General features: G+C 39.2%; 2 protein-coding genes and 1 non-coding gene across 9 annotated transcripts in view; 2 read left to right on the top strand and 1 right to left on the bottom strand.

The window, feature by feature from the left end:
- Nucleotides 1-6,641, top strand: SLC25A3 (solute carrier family 25 member 3). 5 transcript variants are annotated; one of them, XM_014451562.1, is made up of 8 exons: nt 1-108; nt 337-496; nt 1,991-2,112; nt 3,668-3,847; nt 4,669-4,850; nt 5,509-5,681; nt 6,110-6,220; nt 6,302-6,641. In XM_014451562.1, exons 3-8 carry the CDS (start codon nt 2,014-2,016, stop codon nt 6,460-6,462), a joined length of 906 nt encoding a protein of 301 aa, XP_014307048.1. In that variant the 5' UTR covers nt 1-108; nt 337-496; nt 1,991-2,013; the 3' UTR covers nt 6,463-6,641. The 5 variants fall into 5 exon arrangements, with proteins under 5 accessions (XP_014307048.1, XP_014307051.1, XP_014307052.1 ...); XM_014451565.1 differs by lacking the exon at nt 1,991-2,112 and adding an exon at nt 1,691-1,815; XM_014451566.1 differs by lacking the exon at nt 1,991-2,112 and adding an exon at nt 1,691-1,815 and having other exon boundaries at nt 24-108; nt 341-496.
- On the top strand, nt 5,191-5,438 carry LOC111824994. Its single transcript, XR_002828099.1, has one exon. It is a non-coding gene; the product is annotated as a small nucleolar RNA SNORA53 (small nucleolar RNA).
- A 3,483-nt stretch (nt 6,642-10,124) lies between the features above and the next one.
- The window catches only part of IKBIP (IKBKB interacting protein), an 18,945-nt gene continuing 1,457 nt past the window's right edge, over nt 10,125-27,612 (bottom strand). The window contains exons 1-3 of one of the 3 annotated variants that reach the window (XM_023749908.1): nt 27,147-27,576; nt 22,184-22,301; nt 10,125-11,025 (exon numbers count right to left, since the gene is read on the bottom strand). In XM_023749908.1, the coding sequence (XP_023605676.1) occupies nt 10,270-11,025; nt 22,184-22,301; nt 27,147-27,295 (1,023 nt within the window). In that variant the 5' untranslated portion in view covers nt 27,296-27,576 and the 3' untranslated portion in view covers nt 10,125-10,269. Of the gene's footprint in view, nt 11,026-16,950; nt 17,843-22,183; nt 22,302-27,146; nt 27,584-27,612 lie in introns of those variants that run through there. The other 2 variants (XM_023749907.1, XM_023749909.1) reach the window with 2 other exon arrangements.

Below are 27,612 nucleotides of genomic sequence, written 5' to 3'. Positions count from 1 at the left end.
TCACGCTGACGTTGCGCGAAGGACACTCATCTAAGGGCTCGGAGGACGTTCGGCCTCTGTGAGCCGCTGCGTTTCCGCGGAGCGCCGGTGTGTTCGCCATCTTAAGGAGTGAGTCTGGTCCGGCCTTCCGCGCGGCAGGTGCGGGGTGGCGGGGAGCGGCGAGCGGCGCCCCTGGGGGATGATGCTTTGGCTGTAGGCCCGGCCGACCTCCTCTTTTGGGGAGGCGGCCGTGACCTCCTCAAGGGCGCGGAGGCGGGAAAACCAAGGCCCCGATCGGGGACCCAGGCGGCCGGCGCCCTTTGCCTTTCCTCTGACCTCCCGCCCCTCCTGCCCTAGGAAGATGTTCTCGTCTGTGGCGCACCTGGCGCGGGCGAACCCCTTCAACGCGCCCCACCTGCAGCTAGTGTACGATGGCCTCGCGGGTCCCTCCAGCAGCCCCGCCGGGCCCCCGGGCCCGCCCCGCCGCTCCCGCAGCCTGGCAGCCGCCGCGTAGAAGGTGAGCGCAGGCCCTGCCCCGCTACGCTCGTTATGCCCACTCGGGTCTGCGGGGGGCTGGAGGGAAGGAAAGGACGTGCCCGCCCGCCGCCCCGCAGAACGGCGCCCGGGTGCTCGCGGGAGGATGTCAGCCCGCTCCTCGCAGGCCGGGTGTCGGAGCCTTGGCCCTCCCTCCAGTCAAGGGCGTGGGAGGCCGAGGCCCGGCTCGCTCCTTGACCTCCGCGTCCTCGAGGGAGCAGAGGAGAGAGGCCTTGACTAGCCCCTTATCTCCGCCGTAAGTCCGCTGGGTCAGCATCGGGTAAAGTCCTTCCTAACCCCTGGCCACCTGCAGGTCCGACGGTACTACCTGTTCTTTGATCTGGCCTTAATTTCCTTCTGCAAAGCACTCCCTCCTCCGTTAGGTGTTGGCCCAGGATAGTGTGGGATAACGGGGTCTCAATGCGGCTGGTGGAGGCGGCGAGGTGCAGCCTCAGATATCTGGGCCGTAGAAAGGACGTCATTGGTATAGGATCCCTTAGGTCTTATTTCTGGGGATTCTTGGTGGTTAGACGCCATTTAAATGAATTGTGTGAGACCTGAAAACGAACTCGTAACTCCAGCACGGTGACATCGTACCTGTAAAATCTCAGGTCTGTTTTTCTTAAATCGGGTATGTGTTTCTGTTGCTGAGCCTTTAGTGTGGGTAGGAAACCCTCTCCCTAGCATTCCGTCCTTCCATTTCGGAAGGGAAAGCTAGCGCCCTTGGCGTAGTCCATGGGCTTGAGGGCAGGAATGGATGTTTCCCCAGCTGTGTGCGCTGTGGGAATCCGTAAGTGGGGGTGGGACTGGTCAGTGGCTGGGGTCAACCTAGGATTTGGCAAGCGGAGTGCTCCTTCCGAGTTTGATTTGTACTCTGAAGTGCGTTCTTACCAGCGATTAATGATTGGAAGTTTGATTTTAATCATTAATGTAGGAAACTTTTTTTTCTCACAGATGGGATCTTCATCATCTTTTGGTGATTGTTTTAATTGTGACCGTGAATTTCTTGTTACTCGAGCTAGGTGGAAACTCACCTTTCAACTTAATTGTAAACAGGTGGCCAGAGCTATTCAGTTGCGATAGTACAATTATTTCACAGGGAAACAGTTCTCTTCATTCCCATGGCCTTCGTCATCTGAAGAAATACTTATTTGATTTTTTTTTTTTCCCCAATCAGAGGAGTATAGCTGTGACTATGGATCTGGCAGATTCTTTATCCTTTGTGGAATTGGAGGAATTATTAGCTGTGGCACAACACATACAGCATTGGTTCCTCTAGATCTGGTTAAATGCAGAATGCAGGTTTGTTTTGCATGTGGGACTGAATAAAGCATATTGTTGGCGCATGGCTAAGTTGTAAGATGTAGTCATCTACTAACAAGCTGTGTGGGAACCTAACTGTCCAGGAGGTAAGTTGAGAACCAGTAATAACATGAGTTTTATACTAAAATGCATGGTGTGTCTTGTCTTATTACAGAGTACAGTTGTGAATATGGCTCCATGAAGTTTTATGCACTGTGTGGCTTTGGTGGGGTCTTAAGTTGTGGTATCACACACACCGCCGTCGTTCCTCTGGATTTAGTGAAATGCCGTATGCAGGTTTGTATTGGGATAACAATGTTAAAAGCTTTCATGTGGGACTTCATTCCAAATAATCTTAAAGGACTTCACAAATGAGAAGAATTTGAATACAGAAGAACTGCTAGAAACTTTAGTAGGAAACCAAACCTGAATTTCTTTGTTTTAATTAGCATTTTAAATCCAAGAAATGCCTCTTTTAAAATAAGAATGTGGGTAGATTGTTGGATCTTAGACTCTGGCTGTAAATGTTTTTTTGCTGTTGGGCTCATTTCTGGCTAGAGTGCCTCTTCAAGACCTGCTGGTTCTTTATGTTCCAAGTAGTCATTTTATAAGCAGTTACATGTCAGAGTGGGTAATCATTCTTTGTATTATGTGAAGTAACTTTACATCTCTTAATTGATAAGATTAAGGCAGACAGTGCTATGTAGATTTAAAAATGTATCTTAAGCTTTTTATATATTCACTTACATAAAAGGTTTTTAAATAATTAGAATATCTTGATTAGAATTATTGAAGCAAAAATAATCAAACCTTAAAAATTTATTTGTTCCAAACAGGATTAGAAGTCTACTTACCTAAAAGAGAAAGGAAGTGAAATATTAGCAGGGAGAGGAAGGTGATGTATACCGGCCCTTGTAGTACTGGCAGAAATAGTGAGATAAGATTCCCCCCCACCACTTAGTTAATAGAATAGATATGAAATATACCTTCTTTAATACTTTTTATGCATGTCTCTTGAAGTGAGTTGAGGTCAGAAGACAGATACTCATTATGTTGATGTACCTTTTTAACTTGTATTTAGTTTGATTGTATTAAGTTCACAAAACTTTGACTTTATAGTGTAATCTACTTGATGGGCTAGCCTATATCAGAGATATACAGGCAAGACCCTTCATGAGCAAAAAGATTATGAGTTGCTGAAAAGCTCAGGTGGTGGTTAGCATTTTTAGCAATAAAGTATTTTTTATTTAAGGTATGTACATTGTCTTTTTAGACAATGCTATTGCACACTTAATAGACAACAGTATAGTGTAAACATAACTCTTATGCACTGGGAAACCAAGAAATGTGTGTGACTTGCTTTATTGTGATATTATCTTTATTGTAGTGGTCTGGAACTGAACCTGCAATATCTCTAAGGCATGCCTGTAGAGTTATCTGTTATTTAGACAGTAGTTTTGAAACTAAATCTTTAAAATGGTAGAGTTGGGTGGTGAGAACTCTCTTAGAGTCAGTTTTGTTAAGTATTTTTGTATTGTAGACATTTTACCCTCTGAACTAACCCTCCGAGACTTAAGTCTAACTGAAAGAAAGATAAACGTCATTGTACACCACGCATGTCAAACTCGCGGCTTGTGGGTCGCGAATTTGACATGCTTGATGTACACATTTACAAAGATAATTATAGATAATAAGCTGTTACCATGTGGTGAGCTTATGTTGTTCTACCTTTTGTGTAGTTGCTGAAGTTTATTTTAGAACCAAATGGGAAGAAAAACTAATAAGAAAATTAAGTATTTATGAGAAATGTTAGCTCTTTGGTACATTTTTTTTCTTTTTGTTTTAAATATAGGTGGACCCCCAGAAGTATAAAGGCATATTTAATGGATTCTCAGTTACACTTAAAGAGGATGGTGTTCGTGGTTTGGCTAAAGGATGGGCTCCAACTTTCATTGGCTACTCTATGCAGGGACTCTGCAAATTTGGCTTTTATGAAGTCTTCAAAGTCTTTTATAGCAACATGCTTGGAGAGGTATGTAAGTTAACTTTGCAATTAAAAGTCCTGAGCTTTTTACTTAAAGTTTAAAACCAAAAAGGATCTTAGATTTTTGTCTGACCCACCTCATTTTAGAACTGAGGAAATGGTCTCAGAAATGGTAAGCAACATGTTTTGAATCATAAGTCTGTTCTAGCAACAAGATGAAAAAAAATATATATATATCATTATATTTCAGTGCTCTTTTTATTATACACCGCTGCTTTCCAAAAAGTTGGATTTTGAGTTTATGTCAAGAGTTTATTAAGGGAATTTACACACTAAACATGTCTTGGGTGTCAGCAAGACAAGGTATGGATGTCCTACTACATGGTAGGCACTAAGGAGTTATTTAGGACTGGGAGAGATGGTTGGGAGACTTGCATGTGACCTGCCCCAGATAAAGGGAAAATGCCTTACATGCTTGCTTGTGGCAGGGCAACGGAACCCACACATCTGGGGTGTAAGGGACAGGTCCATCAGGCAGTCTTTGGGTGAATTTTCAGGAAGCAATCTCTGTTCTGGATCTAGAATGAGGTTCCAGCAGTGGTCACTCATGGCACAGTCTCTCCTCCACAGATTCTTTAGTGTAGTTCAGGGATCAGCCATTCTTGGTACCTAGGTGTTAAAGCTATTCACATTGCACTGTGGTTGAAGTTTTGAGAGGTAAACATATTCAGTCTCATATCATGTGTATTATCCATGTACTGTATAGTAGAGAAACACTTAAAATGTCTGAAATTTAACTGTTTCCTAGAACTTTCCCTTAAAGTAAAATTGAAAATAGCCAATTCACTTCCCTCGTGTTTTTCAATTAGGAAAACACCTATCTCTGGCGCACATCACTGTATTTGGCCGCCTCTGCCAGTGCTGAATTCTTTGCTGACATTGCCCTGGCTCCTATGGAAGCTGCTAAGGTTCGAATTCAAACCCAACCAGGTTATGCCAACACTCTAAGGGATGCAGCTCCCAAAATGTATAAGGAAGAAGGCTTAAATGCGTAAGTAAACATTTGCCTCAATTTATAGTATAAGGTACTCATTTGAGGGAACTGCATTTGTTAGCATTAAGCCTACCAGACTTTAAAAATTTTTTGTTTAATGTTCATCCCCTCAACCCCTTTACATAGAACATAAACTCCAGGGGCAAGAATAAGTTGATAACATGGTTTGAGCCCTGAATTAAGAATTTTCTCTAAAGTAGGGAGGGAGGGACCATTTGTCAATCTACAAGTGACTTGATATTTGACATAAACATTAACTGTTAACTTTTGGGGAGACTTTGTTTAGAATTCTTGTCATCTGTATTCACAGTTAAGAATTTGCATATGGTCAGGCCACAACATGCTTCCTTAGATCCACCTTTGTGGATGCCAATCTTGAACTGAGTTCTACTTGTGAACTTTACTGTTTCTTGTAGTTCCAGTCAGGAAACATCCAGCAACTTTTTGGTTGTACAGTCGAAGGTGCTTGAGTCATTGGCATGTGAGATAAATATACCTGCATGTTAGTCTTAGGTTCTGATACAAATGGCATGCCATTGTGCTGCCATTTTTGTACTATCAGGACTTGACTGGTGTGCGGACACTTCTGTGAATGATGGAAATTGTGCTAGATAAATATATGCAACTGACTAAAATAAGTCCTGTGATTTCCTAGATTCTACAAGGGGGTTGCTCCTCTGTGGATGAGACAGATACCATACACCATGATGAAGTTCGCCTGCTTTGAACGTACTGTTGAAGCATTGTACAAGTTTGTGGTTCCTAAGCCCCGAAGTGAATGTACCAAGGGAGAGCAGCTGATTGTAACATTTGTGGCAGGTTACATAGGTATGAATTACTTAGATCACGCTTGTCCGAAATGAAAGAGTTATTTTCATTACTGACCTCTTGTGAAAAAATACTCTAAAGAAGCTATCTTCCCATAGCATTTCATATGACCTTCAGGATTCATTGTTTGCATGGTTAAGCTTGGGAATACATTGATTTGACTGCTCTCCTATTTGTTTTTTGTTTGTTTTGTTTAGAACAGATTTAAAAATACAAAAGAAAGTGTTAATTAAAAGCTGAATATAAAAACTTTTGAAAGATTGGGTAAATCGCTTTATAACCTTTCTTGTCAGTCTTACTCTAATTCTGATTTGTTCTTAAGAACTACAAAATTTTATTACTTAGTCATGTCAGTATTGTTGGCTGTGGTGTGGTTTTTTTTTTCTTAACTGACCCCATATTGAATCATATTTCTTGACTTTTTCCAGCTGGAGTCTTCTGTGCAATTGTTTCTCACCCTGCTGATTCTGTGGTGTCTGTGTTGAATAAAGAGAAGGGTAGCACTGCTACTCAGGTCCTCCAGAGACTTGGATTTAAAGGTAGGATTGTTCTTCCTCTAAAGAAGGAATAACACTTTGGGGTATATTCCATTTTTCACTCATATTTCATTTTTTAACCAGGTGTGTGGAAGGGACTCTTTGCCCGTATCATCATGATCGGCACTCTGACTGCACTACAGTGGTTCATCTATGACTCCGTGAAGGTCTACTTCAGGCTCCCTCGCCCTCCTCCACCTGAGATGCCAGAGTCTCTGAAGAAGAAGCTTGGATTAACTGAGTAGATAGATCAATGCACATATGGACTGAATCTGCTTTTGGTCAGTGTTGACGGAAGTGCTAAAGGAACTTTTATATATTTGACAGTGTAGGAAATCGTCTATTCCTGATATAATTACTGTAGTACTCTTGCTTAAGGCACGAGTTTCAAATTTGCTGTTGAAATAAATCCAATTGGTCATGATTTGTGTGTGACTTGATAATTATTTTTAAAACTAGTTTTTAAAGATTTAATCCTAAAATGGAAAGAATTAGTATAAAACTTACAGAGAAAAATGCAAACTAACCACTGTTGGTTCAGTCCTCTGATCCCTACTAGCTAGCTGGTTCGGCTCTGGATAGAGCATTGGCCTGAGAACTGAAGGGTCCCTGGTTCAATTCTGGTCAAGGGCACATGCCTGGATGTGGGCTTGATCCCCAGTAGGGGCATACAGGAGGCAGTCGATCAATGATTCTCATCACTGATGTTTCTATCCCTCTTCCTTCTCTCTGAAATCATAAAAATATTGGTTCTGGCTGGGTAGCTCAGTTGGTTAGAGCATTGTCCAGATACACCAAGGTTGCAGGTTCAATCCCCAGTCAAGGCACATACAAGATAGCCAATGAGTGCATAAATACGTGGACCAACAAATTGATGTTTCTCTCTAAAAGTCAATTAAAAAACCAGCCTGAGTTTTGCTAAATTATGCATATGTAGTAACATGTAAAATAAAACTGGACTGAAAAAGAAGTAACAGCTTAAATCTCCATTTTGTGAAAACTTCATGAAGTGTTTTGAGCATACAGTGGGGCCTTGACTTACGAGTTTAATTCGTTCTGTGATGGAGCTCGTAACTCAAATTACTTGTATGTCAAATCATTAAAGTGAATGAGTGAGACACGTGATGCTGGGCTGATGTGGCGTTCACTGTGACGTTCACTGCGCCAACTAGTGGTAGGGTATCTGAAGCTGGCTTGTAACCCGAATTTTAGCTGGCAACTCAAAGCAAAAAATCGGCTGAGAGATGGCTGGTATCTCGAAAAACTCTGGTATCTGGAAAAACTCGTTAGTCGGGACACTCGTAAGTCAAGGCCCCACTGTATTTCAAAGTGAGTTTAACATTTCCATGATAACTTTTTGGGATAGAAATGTCCAATATGTCCATGAAGTTTGGTGCATTGCAGTCTTGCTGCTAAATTAGAGTTATATACTGTTTCTTTAGCATAAGGTTATATAACTGTTCATGTAATTTTTATCATTTATGAGATAAATCACAAAATAATTGTTAAAAATTTCAGATACCACATGATTAAGGAACAAACTCCAAACTTCAAGGAATCTAGCTCAAAAGTGCTATGCCTCTCCTGATATATCAAATAATAATGTGGTAGCTTAATAAGTCAGCTCCTCCTAACAGTTCTTACCTCAGATATTACGAATCATTTATCTCTTAAAAGGCAGCCCTGCCTTCACATTTTTAGCAATGGTCATAGGAGTCCATGAGGTGTACCTTCATCATTGATAGAGTTTATGAACCTTTGGGCTATTACAATGTGACTTGAGTTTCCTAGAAAGCAACAATTCCAAAGTTTTCGTGAGTTTCTATGGACTAATGTGCCATGCATGCAACAGTCACTTAATAAATGCTGGCTATGCTGAATGAAAACACAAGACACTGTAATTCTTATCTAATACTGTGATTTGATGTACAAGTCTGCTGGCTTTCTTTGTGGAATCTGGTATATACGAGATTTGAAAATGGAGGATAATTCATGTGAAGGACAATATTATTTGAAGACCCATGAATCAACCCCAGGGGGTTGTATTAAGCAAGATTAAAACTATGAAAACATCATTAACATGAAAACATAATGTGACCCACTTTTATGAATAAACTGATTTACTGATTATATTGACAATTGATGAAGCTTTCACTGATATTAGTGCAGGGAAATTTCACAGCTGAGGATGACTCCCTCATAAGAGACCATATATATTATTGAAATAAATAATTTTACATCATCTGTTAGGGAACATAAAGTTTTTCATCCTGTATTTGCCTGGAAGCTACTTGAAGACAAAATCATGACCATGAGCTTAGTGACATCCAGATTTTAGGGTTCCTTCTCAGCATGGCTATCAAATTATAGATTTGTGAGTCATTATTTCAATGAGTAGAACTAGCACCAAATAAGATGAGTGCCTTGTTTATTTGGCACTGATAGAAACAAATCTTCATAAATGAATTTTCAGATAAATTTGTATTTTAAATGCTGAAAATTGTTTTTTCATGTCTAAAATGCATTATTGTATCATAAGATAATTCCATGGAGCATAATTTACACTTCATTTGGTATCATTATGAACAGTCAAGGGCACCTGCTGGGTTGTGGACTCAATCCCCAGTAGGGGTGATACAGGAGGCAGCTGATCAATGATTCTCTCTCACCATTGATGTTCCTATCCCTCTCCCTCCTTTCTGAAATCAATAAAAATATATTAAAAAAATAAATATGTTCGCCTAACCGGTTTGGCTCAGTGGATAGAGCATCGGCCTACAGACTGAAAGGTCCCAGGTTCGATTCCGGTCAAGGGCATGTACCTAGGTTGCGTGCACATCCCCAGTAGGGGGTGTGCAGGAGGCAGCTGGTCGATGTTTCTCTCTCATCGATGTTTCTAACTATCCTTCTCAATATCCACATGAATTTCCTCAGGATTTTATTACAAATGCAGATTCTGATTCAGCAGCTCTGAGGTGGAGCCTGACATTCTATATTTCTAACAAGTGCCTGGGTGAGGTTGATGCTCTGGTCTCTTCGAAGGAGAGCTCGCTCTGTCTATTGGTACTGGCCTTGTGGTTCCAGATCCCACGAGCACTGGTTATAGCACAATTCTTCCCTTGGGATACTCATGAAATTAATAGGTTAAACGTCTTCCCCTCCCCAACATGAGATAACTCGGATTACTGTTTCTTGCAACCAGAGCCCTGATTAAACCCCCTCATAGCCAACTGTAAGTTCTGTAAGATCAGGGGATACTTGTTAGCCAGCCTTGTAGCCCCCAAAGCACCTACACTTGTGCTGGGCACACACTGAGCACTCAAACAATTTTCAAACAAATGAATTAAACAACTAAGGACAAAACTACCTCTTTCGCCCTAGCTGGTTTGGCTCAGTGGATAGAGCGTCGGCCTGCAGACTGAAGGATCTTGGGTTCGATTCCCATCAAGGCCCCATGCTCGGGTTGTGGGCTTGATCCCCAGTAGGGGGTGTGCAGGAGGCAGCCAATCAATGATTCTCATCATTAATGTTTCTATCTCTCCCTCTCTGAAATCAATAAAAATATATTTTTAAAAATACACTAAAAAATGATCTCTTCCTCTAAATGGATAATGAATGCAACAACCCTGATTCTAATGGCAGGATCCAGTTAGGACCCCAACCACACAGACTATGCTACCTGGCAGTCAGTGAGGGCAAGTGGGGATTCAGATTCTGCCCCATCTAGTTTCCCAGTGCTAGACTGGCAGATCCTGCTTCTCCCCACTTGTCTGAGTGTGTGTGTGTGTGTGTGTGTGTGTGTGTGATGCATAAGGTTCTTGCTAAAGAAAGTTTCAATTACATGTTTTAGCATACTTATTTTGAAAACATGTTTTAGCATACTTATTTTGCTCAACCCTTTTCAAGATTTCCTTTTCAAGATTTTATTTATCATGTACAAAATGGTATTTATTCCAGAATTTCATTATTTCTAACTTGTCAGCCTCTTCATGACATGACAGAGGTCCCATTTAAAAAACAACTTACTTCAGTCTAACCTAAATAATAGCAAACTAATCCGTACCTGAAATGTGTGTTATTTCATCTTTTATATCCTTAATCTCAGCTTGGACTATTGTTAAATTAGATATTTTTTCATGTAAGAAAGCAATTTCTTTCTCTCTTTGTAGTAAGTCAGCAACCAGTCTCCCAATGCGTAGTGTTAAATCATTTACCAACGGTTCCAAACGGGAAAAGTCCTTCTTTAGATTATACACCTTAGGCTTTAGATCATTTGCAAAAGTCACTGTCTTCAGAACTTTAGCTCTGTCACTTTCTAAGCTTAACAACCTGTCTGTATGCTTGTTGAAGTCACTCTTTAGCTCCGAAAGCATCTTCTTAACAGAGTTAATTCTCTGTGAATTTTCAGATGCTGTCTTTCGGAGCATTGCTGTTCGGTCAATGCTGCTGGAAAGGAGATCACCTATGTTTTTTACTGTATTTTTTTCTGTTTTTTCTATTTTACTCTCCAGTTCTTGCACAGAGTCTGTCAAGGATGTTATATCAGTTACTAAACCTGAAATACGGCGTAGATCTGTCTTTATAGTTGTAATCTTGAGACCAACATCTTTTGCCGTGGAAGTTGTACTTTGGTCTACTTTTGTAATATCTTGTGAAAGAGTCGTCAAATTGTTGTTCAATATGCCCTGTTTTTCAGTTATCCTGTTGGACCAAGTTTTCAACTCATAAATTTCCTCCTGTAGATGCTTCAGATGAGCAATTATTTGAAAAGACTTCCATTGTTCCATGATAGCTTCAGACTTCTGACACTATAAGAAAATATAATACCACAGTAACTAAGTTGATTAAGATTTCAACAGTTAAAATTTAACTTAAATTTTGTTAATCCTCACCCGAGGGTATTTTTCCATTGACTTTTAGGGAGAGTGTAAGAGAGAGGGAAAGACAGAGAGAAACATCGATGTGAGAGAAACACACACATCGATTGGTTGCCTCCTGTACGAGCCCCAACCAGGGGAGGAACCTGCAACCAAGGTACCTGCCCTTGACCGGAATCGAACGCTGATGTTCTATCCACTGAGCCAAACCGGCTAGGGCTTGACTTAAATTTTATGTTAGTTTTAACCATAATTTCACTGCTCCTCTGGAAAGCATTTGGTAAAAGATGTATTAAGTATATTACTAATGAATAAGAAGGAAAACTAAGGAAATATAAAATGTTACTGAAAATGACATTTTTCAGTTATTATTGTACTATCAATCCTCTGTACAGTGACAAAATGAGCTAAATGATAGTGACTTATTTTTCTGTTGCTGGAGAAGGGAGGAGCCTTCTAGATGAGCACTGGTAGAATTGGAGGGTCAAACAAGGCACTATAACTTCTGAGACATAAATTGTGTGTAGTTATAACAAGTGCCAGAATGAATGTCCAAGACACTTTAAATACAATTACCGTCCTATTACTTTTATGAATAATTTTCTGGGGTATCTATCTTGAATAGTTCAATTTAACTAATTCTTAAGTTCCTAATATGTTATTAGGCATGCCAGGTGTGAGAGACATAAAGATGAGTACAGCTTAGGCCAGTGATGGCGAACCTATGACATGCGTGTCAGAGGTGACATGCGAACTCATTTTTTTGGTTGATTTTTCTTTGTTAAATGGCATTTAAATATATAAAATAAACATCAGAAATATAAATCTTTGTTTTACTATGGTTGCAAATATCAAAAAATTTCTATATGTGGCACGGCACCAGAGTTAAGTTAGGGTTTTTCAAAATGCTGACACACCGAGCTCAAAAGGTTCGCCATAATTGGTAGGCTGTGGTCTCAATTCAGTTTATTGGTTTAGTAGAGAAGACAGGTGAAAAACAAAACAACAAATAACAAAAGCTATCTCCACGGTTCCAAAATTCCATGATTCCAAATACAAGTGGTTCTCAGTTCTTGTATGTTTCAATGCCATTGTCCTTCCCCACCATCCACTGTATACTGATATCTCTGAACTGTCTTTTTGGTTTAACTTGGACACATTAGCTGATGAACATTTTGAGTGCCTGGCATTATTTCAAGTTGTTTTTGTTGTTGGCGGTGGTGTGTGCAGGAGGCAACCAGTCAATGTGTCTCTCCCACATCAATGTTTCTCTCCCCCCCCCGCCCCCCACTTTTTGATAGAGAAGTTAGATTGTGAAAATGTCATTGCAACTATGGCAATAAGGGACAGCCACAAATGGGAAGGAAATCGAGTAGTGATTGCAAAACCACGTTTTATTTTTAAGGGGAAAGTTTTGCAATAAAATGTATTCGCTAAAACAGAAGATCCCCAAGGGTGAAAAGAGATGGCTTACTTTCACCTATTTTATTACTAGGTTATCATTTATTAATGTATCTACTCTGTAAATGTTGTTTAATAGCATATACTTAAGATACCTCAGAAAGAGCTAAGTTTATTCTTAAAGGATCAGATCACTAAGAAGCTGCTAATAAGCCTCTTTGTTTTACTTGGTAGCTTACAAAAGCAATTTATCAAGAACTTCCACTGACCTTTACTAAAATATAAACTCGATACATACACTGTAGGAATTGTCTACTAATTGTTTTACTGAATTATTTTTAAAAATTACTTATGGCTTGCTTAAGCTACTTAGTTAGGATGTACAGAAGACAGGGAGAGTCTACCAGTACCAGTAGCAGTTCAAAAGATTCAGCCAATAATTTGAATATTTACCAAGTTATATATATGCTAGAGGCTCGGTGCATGAAATTCGTGCGGGGGGTGGGGGGGGAGGTCCCTTAGCCTGGCCTGTGCCCTCTCGTCATCTGGAAGCCCTTGGGGACATCCCTCTCACAGTCTGGGACCCCTTGCTCCTTACCGCCTGCCTGCTCGCTGCTCCTTACTGCTTGGCTCGCTGCTCCTTAACGCTGCCACAGAGGTGGGAGAGGCTGCCGCCACCGCCACTGTGCTCGCCAGCCGTGAGCCTGGCTTCTGGCTGAGTGGTGCTCCCCCTGTGGGAGCACACTGACCACCAGGAGGCAGCTCCTGCGTTGAGAGTCTGTCCCCTGGTGGTCAGTGCGCATCATAGTAACCGGTCGTTCTGGTTGTTCCGCCGTTAATGGTTGCTTAGGCTTTTATTATATAGATGCAAAGTACTAAGCTAGATTGTCCTACAATGATAAATATTGTCTGGATATACAAACATAACAACATGGTTCCAGGGAATGATTTCTGGGTCCAATTGGCTTTCCAAAAACTTTGCTAAAAAATCTTTGAACTGCACTAAACGACCTGGAAAATGTCTCTAAAATTTAAGACCACTTTAAGCCTGAAGGAATCATATCATTTGGTACAATTCCCTCATTTTACAAATTAAAAACCTCAAAATCAATTGCCCAAGAACACACACTTGGTGGCAAAGCCTAGGTCAGAAGATTCCCAACTAAGGTTCTTTCTCCTCCCCTGCTTTCTCACTCTTTCCTAAACATTGATTAATTCCTTCTTATGCCCAAGGCCCAAACAATTTTAGGTCACAGTTACAACTTTTGAGTGACTCACAGTCTAGTTTAATAGCGATATGGTAGTCGTTACTTGGCTACCACCAAGTTTGGCTGAATTACAGCTTTTTGAATCCTTAGGGTAGTTCTACTTACAGGTTCCTTGTGATTTTTTCCCTCCCCTGGTTGAACAGCAGTGGGCTGCATCGAATAGTGTGAGGTCAGTGGCCTCTGGAGTTGGACAGACCCAAAAGCTTGTTTGCAAGATTCTTAATCTTGCTGAGTCTCAATGTCCTCATTTGTAAAATGGGTCATAGTTAGCAAAGCTGTGGTGAGAATGCTAATGAACAAAATAAACTAACAAACAAAATAGAAACAAACTCATAGATACAGAGAACAGACTGACAGCTGTCAGAAGGGAGGAGTTAAGGGGGCTGGGTCAAACAGGTGAAGGGATTAAGCAAAAACACCACCACCAAAAACTCATAGACACAAACAACAGTATGGTGATTACCAGAAGGAAAGGGGGTGGAAGCAGGTAGGGGAGGATAAATGGTGATGGAAGGAGACTTGACTTAGGGTGGTGAACACACAATATATAGATGGTGTATTATAGAATTGTACCTCTGAAACATATAAATTTATTAACCAATGTCACCCCAATAAACTCAATTTAAAAAAAGAAAAAAAAAAGACATGCCAAGTGCCTGGATGACGTGACTCAGTGGTTGAGCACTGACCTAAGAACCAGGAGGTTATGGTTCCATTCCCCGTCAGGGCACTGGAGCATGCAGGAGGCAGCCCATCAATGATTCTCTCGCATCACTGATGTTTCTCTCTCTCTCTCCCTCTCACTTCCTCTCTGAAATCAACAAAAATATATTTTAAAAAATCATGATGATGTACCAAATATGGTGATAGGCCAAACAATTAAGTAAATAGAAATGAAGGATACAAGAGATCACATCTCTCTGACAGGATGGAGGTTTAAAGAACAAACTCCAGCTAACTTTATAATCTATTTTATTAGTACAAAAATAAAAACAAAGAAATACAATTTTGTCAGTGCACACAGACAAGAACTTAGACATTCAGAACTCGAGGAATTTATGTTAAGATTCCAAAAATTAATGCTGTGACTTTTAATAGAAAGATTCTTCCATTTTTATGACCCACGGCTATCCACCGTAGTAGAACGTATTTGGGATTTCTCCCAAAATGTGCAAATTTACATAGTACAACTACCTGACCATAACTACCTTTTGTAACTGATTGCTTTCAAGTTGTTTGTGCTTAATTCCACTGAAACTGCATTACAAAAAGGGACTACAGTTGGTTATTGGCAAGAATGAACAAGAATAGTACTTCCATATACAGTTGTCTCAGTTTTCAACACCAAGTTTGGACACTCTTGATATATCAGTTTACCAATAAAAGTCTCATGTGTTCCCCCCAATCCTGCACATTTCTGATTATCGTTATTAGAAAAATACGGCTAGGTCTCTGCTTAATCACCTTGGTATGCCTGTCTTATTCCTTGTGACTTGATTACGTAATTTTGAGTAAAATAAATCACTATGTGAAACAAATATGTTTGGGTAATTAGTTTGGGGACCCTTTAAAATAATGACATACTTTTAATTACCCTAATTGTCATCATTTCTCTCTTTTTTAAATGTTTATTTTTTGTGTACCTGGCTCACTGTGGGAAGTGGTCCTGGGGCAAAGGAGAGAGGGTGGAGCAGAGCCTGAAAAGCAGAGCCTTTTATTTTAATTTTTTTAATTACATGTTTTTATTGATTTTTAGAGAGAGGAAAGGAAAGGGAGAGACAGAAACCCTGATCAGCTGCCTCCTGCAAGTCCCCTACTGGGGATGGAGCACACAATCAGGGCATGGGCCTTGACCACCTAGGAATCAATGGGTGACTTCTTGGTGCATAGGTTCAGCCACACCAGCTGGGCAAGCAGAACCTTTTAAATTTGTTTCATCAAATCCTGTGCCTGTGTGCAGAGGCCGAAGGTTGCACCTCTGGATGAGAAAGTAACCGCTCAGGCTTGGGGAAGGCGAGTGAAGGGGATGCCTGGAGAGCTGCGAGATGGTGGGAAGCTGAACTGGTCCCCAGAAAAGGGAAGCAGAGGTGGCAGGCTGGCTCTCATTTCTCGTTTTGCTGCTTTTTCCTTTTTAAAACAGGCCACAGGCTTATTGGTGTATGTTCTCGATAGAGTGATTTACCTAGAGATCCTATATCTAGCAAACTCAGGAGTCTGTAACACAGTCAAAACTTTTTTAAAATAAAAAGCCCAGCTATACAGAGATATTCCAAAAGTCCATATTTAAAGCATACACATGTCATTACTAGGAAAAGCCTTAAAAAAAACCCCAAAAAACAAACAGAACAAAAAAAACCCCCTCAACCATATGGGGGGGGGGGGCAAAAGTAGGCTTACAGTTGTTTGTATGGAAAATAATACACTAATGAATAAATAATAATACAAGAATAAACTTTCGCTTACTCACAACTGTAAACCTACTTTTGCCCCACTCTATATTACTCTTGTTTAAAAATTTTTACAAGTATCTATAACACAGTTTAGAACCTTAACAAAAAGTAAAAACATTTCCAAGGCTCCATAGTTTTCAAAAAGTGCATATTAATTCATCGCAAAGTACCCCAATCTTGCTCTTGGGCATGTTATTCTTTTAGTTTAGACAAAATTCCTATGAACTCCGTGGTCTGGATTCTTAGCCTGTAGTAAATTACAAGGTAAATGAAGGCCCGGCTGAGGCTGGCACTTCACCGACCCACCTGACAGTAACAGGTCAGTGGGTCACCTTTTCAGGTAACAGAAGAGATATAAGAAGAAGACATAAGGTTTGAAAAATAGCAAACTGGGGTCACTTAGTGAGGAGGTAAACACCCCTCATTAGCTACTAGAGATACTATATATTTGGGTCCAATGGGTGAAATTCATAATAATGACCAGTAATTATTAGAAAAACATGAAAAATATTAAGGATATTACTTTTAAAAAAGTATATATATATATATATATATATATATATATATATATATATATTTTTTTTTAGAATTATTTCTATTTAAAATGATTAAAATGAAATAAGTTGTATTGCTTAGAGATAAGCTTTGATTGTCTGGCTAATACACTTCTGTGGACATCTCACCTCTTTCCCAATAATGTAGGGTAAGTGAGACATATCAAAATAACACAGAAGCATGGAACTAATAAATTGATGTACAATAATATGGTTCATCAGAATAAATGTAGTGCGTTTAAAGGTCACTATCAATTCCTTTATTTTCTAGATTACGTTCTTTTAAAGTTCCCTTTTCCCCTGCACTTGAATATACTATAAAGTCACGAACTTTTCCTTTCAGAACGTCCAGTTCATTTTGCATCTTTAATATGCTGTTGTCGTACTGAAGTCCTTCAAGAGTTTTCTGCATCTCCATGATTTCAGATACTGCTTTCAGCATATCATCTTCCATATTGAACATCTGAAGAGTTAAATCTTCCATTTTCTTTTCTGTCCCTATCAGATCCTGAGAGACTCTGAGAACAGAGCGAATTGCACTTTCAATGGTTGGCAAATGTGTCTTGCATTCCTCAACTTTGGGTTCGTAGTTGGAAAGCTTATTAGTCAGGTCTTCATCTCTGGCCAAGAGAGCATGCTGTTCCTCTTCCAGCTTTTCCACTGCTTTTGCATCAGAGCCCAGCTGCTCCTCGACTCGCAGAAGATCCTCTTCTTCTTGTCTTTTCACTGTTCTGATATTTCTGAGTGTGCTGTCTTCCAGATCTTTTAGCCTTTCCGTGAGCAACTTTATTCCTTGTTCAGCTGAGTTAATTTGGACAGTCACTTGCGAATGCATATGCTTTGATTCTGATTTGAAAGTGTCTGTATCAGCATTCATTTCTTCCAGGCTTCTCTCCCAGAAATTTGTGACATTTTGGAATTTCTCATTAAGGCTTTGCATCTTTTGAGAGAGCATCTCTTCACTAATTTGAATGTCATGCATGATATGCTGGAGGCTGGATACTTCCTGCTCAACCTGGGTCACCAAAGACATGGATGATGTAGCTTCTTGCAGGATACTTTCAGTAGACTCAAGCTGCATTTATAACACAAAACAATTCCCAAGGCTACTTAATAACTTATATATTAGGGAAACATACTTTAACAGTCACGTGCCAATTTCAAATTCTGAAGATGTCTAAAATACCAAGCATATCAGAGCCATACTGGCAAAAACATTTATTATTTTCACGTTGTTTTAATGTATTTAAATTTAACAGATTAGCACTACAGCAGATAAATATACCTGAACTTATAATCCTAAATATTTGCACATTTTCATGGAGGGATATTCAACTGAAAGATAATGCTAAAGGGAGCCTGGAGTATAGCACATTTCTTTCTTTTTTTACTCCAATGGAAAGCAACTTAGTTGTTATTTCTATGGTTATTTGAATTTTTAAGAAACTGTGAGTTAGTTATAAAATTTTTTCACTTTTCTAAATCCAATGATTCTGGAAGAGTTTCTGCCTGAAAAAAAAAATTGGTTGACCGACCTTTGTGGAGAAGATATCAGAATCAGATCTTACAAATATCACAAAGGCAAAATGAAGAAAAAGCTAGTGTAGTGAGACAACTATGTCAAATAGCAAAGTGTCCTAAATATCTGTAAATTATGGTAAGCTCCTGGCATGTCCTCATGTGTCCGGAACATAGGTAGACGAGGTCGTGCGTCTCTCTTAGTCTACACTTACAAAGATAACAGCCTTAGAGACACAGGAAGACTAGAAATGAATATTAATTTATCAAATGTTTGCAGCCTTGTGTTGAAGACTTAATACTGTTCAAGACACAGTTCTGCCCTTAAGCAGCTTAGTGTAATTGGGGTGAAAGCCAAGTCTATATACGCTATGATAGGGGAAGAACTATGGAAGCGCTTACATGGGGCACCCAAACGAGACTTTGATGATCAAGGAAAGTATTCTAGAAGCATTATCTAGTATCTGCTTCTAATTACTTCCTCCCTAAATCATCCTACACACTACAGTCAAATTAAGCTTTTAGGAACTGCTATGTATATCATGGTACAATATGATGTTTCCTAAAATATTGGTACAATATGATGTTTTCTAGGTTCAAGTCCCAAATTCTATAACCTCTCTCTATACTTGTCTTCCCTCCTCTTTGCTTAGCCGAGTTCTGTCCTTCTTTCAAGGCTCAGACCAGATCTCAGCTCTTCAGTGCAGCATTCTCTCATAACCCTAGTCTGACAGCCCAAACTCCTGTACAGCAGCACATACTGTATTATGTATTTGCCACCTATTTGGCACTCAGCACATATGATTCAAGAATTTTTGAGTGTTCACTCTGGGCAGGACCTGTGCTAGACACTGGACATAAAAATATAGATATAGTATAGTCCCTGGCTTCACAATTTGGCAGGGGAGACAGAGATTTGGATCTTTTATATTCTAGAGTTCCAGTAAGACTTATTGAGTGTCCTTTGTTCCATTATTATATAGAGATATAGGAATATAGAGATACAAGACACTGTGATTGGCCTAAAGATCAGTAAAGGAGTCAATTAACAACAACAAAATCACAATAGATTATGACTTGTGTTATGATAGAATTAGCATGGGAGAATGGATGCTTAAGGAGAGGTTAGAAGTCTGGATCTCAGTGAGGGAAGGCTTAGGAAGTGACTCGGAAATCTGACCCCTTAACAGACTGATGAATGAGACAGTGAAGATAGGAGAGCTTCTAAATTCCTTAGGCGAGGAGAGCATATCTGGCATATTTTTGTAGTCCCCGTATCTCGAGGTATAAAGAACATGTTTGCTGATGTTTAGGAAGAAGAATGGTGTCCAGCCGGCATGGCTCAGGGGCTGAGCGTCGACCTATGAACCAAGAGGTCACGGTTTGATTCCCAGTCAGGGCACATGCCCAGGTTGGGGCTCAATCCCCAGTGGGGGGTGTGCAGGAGGCAGCTGATGAATGATTCTCTCTCATCATTGATGTTTCTGTCTCTCTCTTCCTCTCCCTTCCTCTCTGAAATCAATAAAAATTTATTTAAAAAAAAGAAAGAAAAAGAAAGAAGAATGGCCATAAACCTTCTGGGCCCACCCCCATCATACCTGAAGCAGTTCCAGGTGACAGCTGGGAGCAATGTGCAACCCCACTGAATAATATAATCGGACCACTTCGAAACCTTGTTTACAAATTATCTTCAGTGCACACATGTAGCCATAATACAAGTTCCTTTAAAAGCCAATTTTGAGAAATACTTATACTTTGGTAATACTGCTAGGTTTAGTTGTCTTGTTAGCAGCATTTTGAAGAGGCAAGCTTATCTTCCCCAAAGGTAATTTCCTACCTGGACTGTTCATCAGAGCGTCACTATATTCTGGGGCATATATCTCAAGAGTCCCAAAAGTTCAAAAGGATAACAAGGTTTCAAGATTTAATTTGAAAACATATACAGTGACTAGTATACCACAACAGCTGTCATTTATGGGCTGCCAATATATTCTAATAGTTTTTCATTTTTTTAAAGAGAGTGAATACCTTAAATTTATTACTGCTTGAAAGTTTTCAAAGAGTTTACATATGTATTGTATCTCATCTGATCCTTACACAAATTTTGTTATTCTCATTTAATAAATGAGGAAACGGAGGCCAAGAGGAGTTAAGGTGATTTTTTTCTGAGGTGATGTAGTTGTGAGGGAGTCCAGGTCTAGTTGTTTTCTCCTCCTACTGCATGACGCTAGCCGTGAGGATCAGCTTTGTGAGAAGGCAGCTGTTGTTAAACTACTCCTAGGCAGGCTGGGAGAGAAAGAGCTATGCAAAGACTGAATATTTTTTGGATCCTATGATAATATATATTTTAATAGTTAAAAAATCTGCTTTAAAAAGCATTTTATTTGCTACCAAATTTTTCATTTAAAAAGGAAATCTTTCTTCAAAATTTGCTTTCCATAGCTTTTAAGTACATTCAGTTTTTGTTTTCTGACATTTTTTTCTATCATCATCTCCCTGATGAGAGGGGCCTCCAACAATTATAACCAGATTCCAACTTGAGCTCTACGTCAAAATACCAATTCTTTTTTTTTTTAATATTTCTTTATTGATTTTTTTACAGAGAGGAAGGGAGAGGGATAGAGAGTTAGAAACATTGATCAGCTGCCTCCTGGCACACTCCCTACTGGGTATATGCCCGCAACCAAGGTACATGCCCTTGACCGGAATCGAACCTGGGACCCTTGAGTCCGCAGCCCGACGCTCTATCCATTGAGCCAAACTGGCCAGGGCAAAATACCAATTCTTGCAGCTCCTTCCCAGAGGCCCCTAAGGTCACATTCGATCCCCTGGCATGTTCGAGGGGATGTATGATTATCATCCACGGCTTTTACCTTCTGAGGGAATATATGCCCATTTTGTGCATGAAGCTGCAGGAACTTAGACCCTTTATTTTTTTTTCTGTTTATTTTTATAACATTCTTTTTTTAAGTTTTTTTATTTTATTGAATTTTTACAGAGAGGAAGGGAGAGAGAGTTAGAAACATCGATCAGCTGCCTCCTGCACATCTCCTTCTGGGGATGTGCCCACAACCCAGGTACATGCTCTTGACCGCAATCGAACCTGGGACCTTTCCGTCCGCAGGCCGATGCTCTATGCACTGAGCCAAACCGGTTTCGGCTTATAACATTCTTGCTCACCCTGGTGCCAGACACAAGTCCTATCTACCTTATGACTTAAGTAAAGATATAGTGCATGAAGAAATGAACAAACAAGATATGTTTCCCAATGATACTTTGGTCCCCAGTAACCAGGCAAGGCCCACAGATGCCTCGTTGATTACAGCAGACCCTTTCCTGAGAAGTGTAGTAGTTAACATTTTTTTAATCGGTTGCACATTTCTAAGAATCACAGAAATAATGCATCTGCATTTGCAGCTTGAAGAAACACAACAAAGACATGGATTTCAATTTTCATTTGGCTACAAAATCAATATTTATTTTTAGGTTAATCAGTCTTATATGCACACATATATGTTTACCAAGCAGGAAGTAAAGAATAAAACACTGATGAAATTTTGCCCAACAAATGCTTTTTCTATTCTAATTTTATACCAAAATATCAAGCATATACACTTGATATTTAAATAGAAAATTGAGGTCACCTCAATATGAGCATGTTAGTCTTTTCAAACAATAACAGTAGTTGTATTTTAAAAAATTATTTTCCTTTCAAAATGTAATTTAATTCTAAATTGGATTGAAGGGAGAATGGAAAAAGGTAGGGAGACCTGTGAGAGTTAAAATAGCATTGATTAAAAGGCAAAAAAAAAAAAAGAATTTATGAACTGGGGTAGAATGATGATAGGAGGAAGGAAAGTGGAAAAAAATCTTCCCAAATAAGACAATTAATAATTACCTTTTCTGAAATTAAACTGATTTTACTTTGAAGCCCTTGGAATTCGTTGTTTTCTTTTTTCAGTAATTGGTATTCGTTTTCCACCTTTGCAAACTTTTCCGATTGTTGAAATACAAACCTGGAAAAGAAAAAAAAATCACTATCTTACCTAATTCATATCTATTTAAGTCTGAATTTTTAAGGAGTATTTTATACCCACTTCTGGTAAGGACGACATAATTTCTGGTATGGGTACTGGCAGCTTTTATTACTTTATTTCAATAAATATTTAGGTAGGTAGTGGTTAAATGATACTACTCATGCAAAGATGAATGAAACTGCTCCTGTTCAAGTTCACAGCTAGCTCAGTGAGCAAGACGGTGTGATAGCTGTAATAGATATATGCAGACGAAATATTTTGAAGGAGGAAATAATGAATTATTTATTTTTTAAAGGTCTTAGTCTTTGCCTTTTTATTAATTAATTAATTTTTTTACAGAGAGGAAGGGAGAGGGATAGTTAGAAACATCAATGAGAGAGAAACATCGATCAGCTGCCTCCTGCACACCTCCTACTGGGGAAGTGCCCGCAACCAAGGTACATGCCCTTGACCGGAATCCAACCGAGGACCCTTCAGTCCACAGGCCAACACTCCATCCACTGAGCCAAACCGGTTAGGGCAATAATGAATTATTTAGAAAAAAAATGTGATCTCTACTATTTTGCCTATGTAAAAAAAGGCATTTTTAAATGAAAATGTAAAAGAGAAAAAAAAGCAAGCAGTGGAATGGAAGAAGACATGATGGTGATTAGAAGTTGCAAAATAACCAGACTCAAAACTGATGAACACAGGAGTCACTGTTAAAGTGACAACAGAACACATATGCAGTGCAAGGTGTATCATATACACAATTGTTTATAATAAGAAATACACGTCATATCGATGTACTTTGGATGTCCTAAAATTGGAGTGTTTTTCCATCTGGCAGATAGTGCAGGGTAGAAGCATGAAAAAGTTATCCCAGTTTTAAAAACTATAAATGGACTGTTTTGTGTTTAGAACTTGAAATGAGCAAGCACAAAAGACATGCTTCGAATCTAGTACCATTCTGGTCCATCTACTTTGACTCAATTCTTTGGGATCTGAAGGAGCAGCAGTTGAAATTCTTCGTGTGTTTGATGTATCAAAAAGCAGTGGAAGGTTGGGAGGAGGGGGGCAAAAAGGGAGAAAATGGGAGTAATCTGTAATGCTGTCCACAATAAAAAGAAAAAAAGAATAATAGCATGACACAGCCAGCCATTTTTCTATCATATTCAATTTTTAATAAATTTCTGCTATTAGTACAAAAAAAAAAAAAAAAGGCAGTGGAGCCTTGTTCAGGTGGCTCAGCTGGGTGGAGTATCATCCTGTACACCAAAAGGTTGCAGGTTCAATTCCTGGTCAGGGCACATACCTAGGTTGTAGGTTCGATCCTGGATGGGGTGCATACAAGAGGCAACCTATCAATGTTTCTCTCTCTCTCAAATCAATAAAAACATATCCTCAAATGAGGATTGAAAAAAAAAAAAGGGCAGGTGGAGCAAAACCCATGAAGCCAGTGTCTAAATCGGAGTACATAGACCAGTGGTTCAAAAGCTTTGCTGCATATTGGAGTCATCTGGCAGTTTTAAGAAAGTCTGATGCCTGGGTCACACACACAGAAATTCTGATGTAATTGGTTGGGGATTTGACTTGGATATTGTAAAATTTAAAAGCTTGCCACGTTATCTGAATGCTCAGCAAAGTAAAAACCACTAATTGACACTGGTTTGTGAAATTGACTTCGGAAGTCAAATATTTAAAGATCCCAAAATTCAATGGAGGGGTAGAAGATATGAGTTTTGTGCATCATTGCAAAGGTGGTGACATTTCAAACTCATAAATTTCATCATTATGCTGTTTCTATAAAACTGTTCAAAGCTAAAATAGACTTTTTGCTTTTTAAACAAATGTTTACAATGTCAGATGAAATAAATTTATTTTAGTGATGGCTCCCATCCATTCTATAACACTGAATGTGCTAATAGGAACTTTTAAATAAAACTTCTGGTTATTAGAAAACGCCATTATCCTATTTTTTAAAGATGGATATGTAGACTTAATTCTCTTTTGATTGGTTGTTTCATTCTTGGCTTTTAAGAGGTTCTTTTTAGAGTATAGGCTTATCTGAGACCAACAGACCAAGGATAGAGACCATTCTAAAGAAATACATCTAATTTCAAGGACTTTAATTCTGAAAAACTAATTTTTAAAACAGGCTTTTTAACAGGAGCAGTTCAAAGCCTTTTTACACCCATCTTCCCCAGTTTAGATGAGACAAACAATTAGGGTCTGCTCAGGGCTACAGCTTGTAGTTGAAGAAAGAAAAGAACTATAAGTAGTTCTGGAGTAAAGATTTCTATCTCTAGGCCTTGCCTCTTTTTAGATTAATAATACTGGTTGAGTGTGGATTTGGGCAACTTTGGCTCTGCCATTTACTAGCTATATAACCTCGCTGGGTAAGCTATTGAAGTTATCTTTGCTAGTTTCCTCATCTGTCAAGAGGGGATACTACTACTACCGAGTTCATAGGGTTGTTGTACAGATTAAATAGGTTCTTATTTACAAAGCTCCTAGAGTCTACAGTGCCTAGAGCAGGGGTGGGCAACCCCTGGCACGTGTGCCAAACATGGCACGCCAGTAACTTTTGCTGGCACTCAAAACCCTCTCTTATAATCTTCCATTTACAATTTTTTTCTTAATATTGACTTTTTTATTTTTCAGATAAATTCACTGTAGGTGCATCTTAGATAAATAAATAATTTTACATAACCAGTTATCTTAAAGACCATAGACATGGATTGACGAGAGAGGGGAAGAGCAATTTCTATGCCTCTGCCTTAACTCTCCCTGCCTTCCTAGATCTGACGGGTGTTTTGGTTTCATCCACATACGCTTGTGAATCTTTGTTCTCAGTGATGAATTTTGTTAAGTCTTGTAATAGGAGTAGCCTGACGGATAAAAGTAGTAGCTCATGCATATCTCTGAAGGTCACGAAATATAAACCTGATGTAAAATCTCTGTCATCAGTGATGCAGCAGCAAAAGTCCCACTGATAATATCAAATGGAGTCATAAAGTTTTCTGTCGGACTATCAGTGTACATGTATACATTAAAAAATAAATGTATTTTTCATCATCATATACTGTGTTTTTGTTGCTCGAATGAATTTTATTATTTCTTCAAGGTTCTTCACATACGTACACCTTAAGAGTATCAAGTAGGCGTAAGATGTTCTCAAAAAATTAGGGTTGGCACACAGAAGAATTTTGAGTCAGAGATTTTGCTGGTTTTGGCACGCACTCACAAAAAGGTTGCCCACCCCTGGCCTAGAGTGTAACACCTCAGCTGTTCTCTCGTACCCTTGCCTTTTCTTTTGGACTGCATTGTGCAGCTACTTTGCCATCCTTCTGACAAGCCTATAGTGGGTGATAGAAACCCCAGGCTTATCCCCCTTTGAAACCAGGGTAGGTTTTATAGCAAATGAAGGATGCAATGAATGGATGAGACCTCGAACAGGAAAGAGAATAGCTCTTATTCTGTTTTGGGCCTCTTCTCCTTATCATATAGGTAAAGGTCTTGAAGCCCAGCTAGTGTTGCTCAGTGGTTGAACGTTGACCCATGCACCAGGAGGTCGCTGGTTCAATTCCAGGTCAGGGCACATGCCTGGGTTGCAGGCTCACTCCAGTGGCGGGGCCTGTGGGAGGCAGCCAATTGATGTTGATGTTTCTATCTCTCTCCCTTTTTCTCTCTAAAATCAATAAAAACATATTTAAAAAGAAAGAAAGAAAGGTCTTGGAGGCTTGGAAATGTAGGAGAACAGGATCCATGTTAATTGGCTACCATAGTAGGGTTTACAAAAGGAACCTTTCTGACTCCATAATCCACTGCAGTCTATAGAGACTTCATACAGATCCAGGGCCCTATAGTATTAAACTGCATTTCCACGTTGTGCTGCCTCTGCACAGCACCTTTAAGACTCTGATAGTGGCAGACAGCTGATTGAGGACTAATATTTTATAGGAGTTTCCCTGTTTCTGTTTCAACTTAATGAGAAAGAGGCAAATTACCAAAGGAAACTGTTATTATGGACCTTCAGCAAGAAAGGAAGTTTCAGGGCTACTGCTAGGGTCAGTGCCCCCTTAGTCCTGTTTCATTTTTAGCATAATACTGAATGGTCAGAAAAACATTGATTATATTCCATTTTTTTAAAAATATATATTTTTATTGATTTTGGAGAGGAAGGGAGAGGGAGGTAGAAACATCAATAATGAGAGAGAATCATGGATCGCTGCTTCCTGCACACCCCACACTGGGGATTGAGCCCACAGCCCAGGCATGTGCCCTAATCAAGAATCCAACCCTGACCTCCAGGTTCATAGGTCGACGCTCAACCACTCAGCCAGACTGGCAAGGCAAGAATAAACTATCTTTTAGATAAAACATCATTAACAAAAAGCTGAAAAATGGGGTTAGCTGTGATTTTGCTGTATATGACTTGTAGTGTGTTAGATGATAGATAAAAAAAACCTGAGTTAGCTGGCTGTTTAAAGAGCTTTTGACTTCTTATACATAATTATCACAAATGTGTTGAAAAAATTTTATAAAGGCAATTTAGAAATCTGTTGAAACTTCCAAGAACACATTTTTTTTTTACACTGGAACTTTTGGTTTTTAATTTACATAATTAAATAAGCTTGTAAAGTATCATTTGTGTCTTACTTAGTAACTACACAACTTTTAAACTTTTTGAAAGCAGAATTTCTTCAAAAATTTTCTTAAGAGTTTACAAACAGTATGCAAGCTAACACTCAAAGCCATATAGTCTTGAGCAACTGTTATCTCCAACATCTTATTGTTAAACTGACAAGTCAGGACTTTATCTGTTACACATTATCTATTTACTTTCTAAACAAGAATTCCAAGCCTACAGGCCTGGAAGCACTGGAGTAGAGATGTCTTGAAATCCTCCTGAGGCAGTGGAAGGGTTTAAACTTCCCCTCCCAATTTAATCTAAGTGTAAGAAGATGGATAAACTGTGTTGACAGGCACATGTTCAATGTTGTATTTTAACAATAAGGACAATGTCAGTACAATAAGCATTAAGTATTTGACCAACTGACCTGTAGATGCTGAAGCATGTGTTCTAGAGGTAAAAAAATTTCGATGGCTTTGTTGTAATTCTCGTATTTTGAGATGCCAAATGTTTATTTGGAAAATACTTGCAAATGTCTTACCAGAATAATTTTTCATTCCTGAATTTACCATGAATACATATTTTGCTATAAACAGTGACTGAAGTATTTCTACTTCCAACTCTTGTGGCAAAAGATTTCACAAGAGCAATTAACAGTCAGCTATTTTAATAACA

Source organism: Myotis lucifugus, unplaced genomic scaffold, assembly GCF_000147115.1.
Source record: "Myotis lucifugus unplaced genomic scaffold, Myoluc2.0 scaffold_10, whole genome shotgun sequence".
Classification (NCBI taxonomy): Eukaryota; Metazoa; Chordata; class Mammalia; order Chiroptera; family Vespertilionidae; genus Myotis; species Myotis lucifugus.
This window is presented reverse-complemented; position numbering and strand designations above follow the sequence as displayed.

What these genes read in the sequence shown, in the direction of transcription:
- SLC25A3 (XM_014451561.2), top strand. An exon ending in TAGTGAAATGCCGTATGCAG is followed by an intron (nt 2,113 to 3,667) that starts GTTTGTATTGGG and finishes TTTTAAATATAG; the next exon opens with GTGGACCCCCAGAAGTATAA. An exon ending in AAGGAAGAAGGCTTAAATGC is followed by an intron (nt 4,851 to 5,508) that starts GTAAGTAAACAT and finishes GTGATTTCCTAG; the next exon opens with ATTCTACAAGGGGGTTGCTC.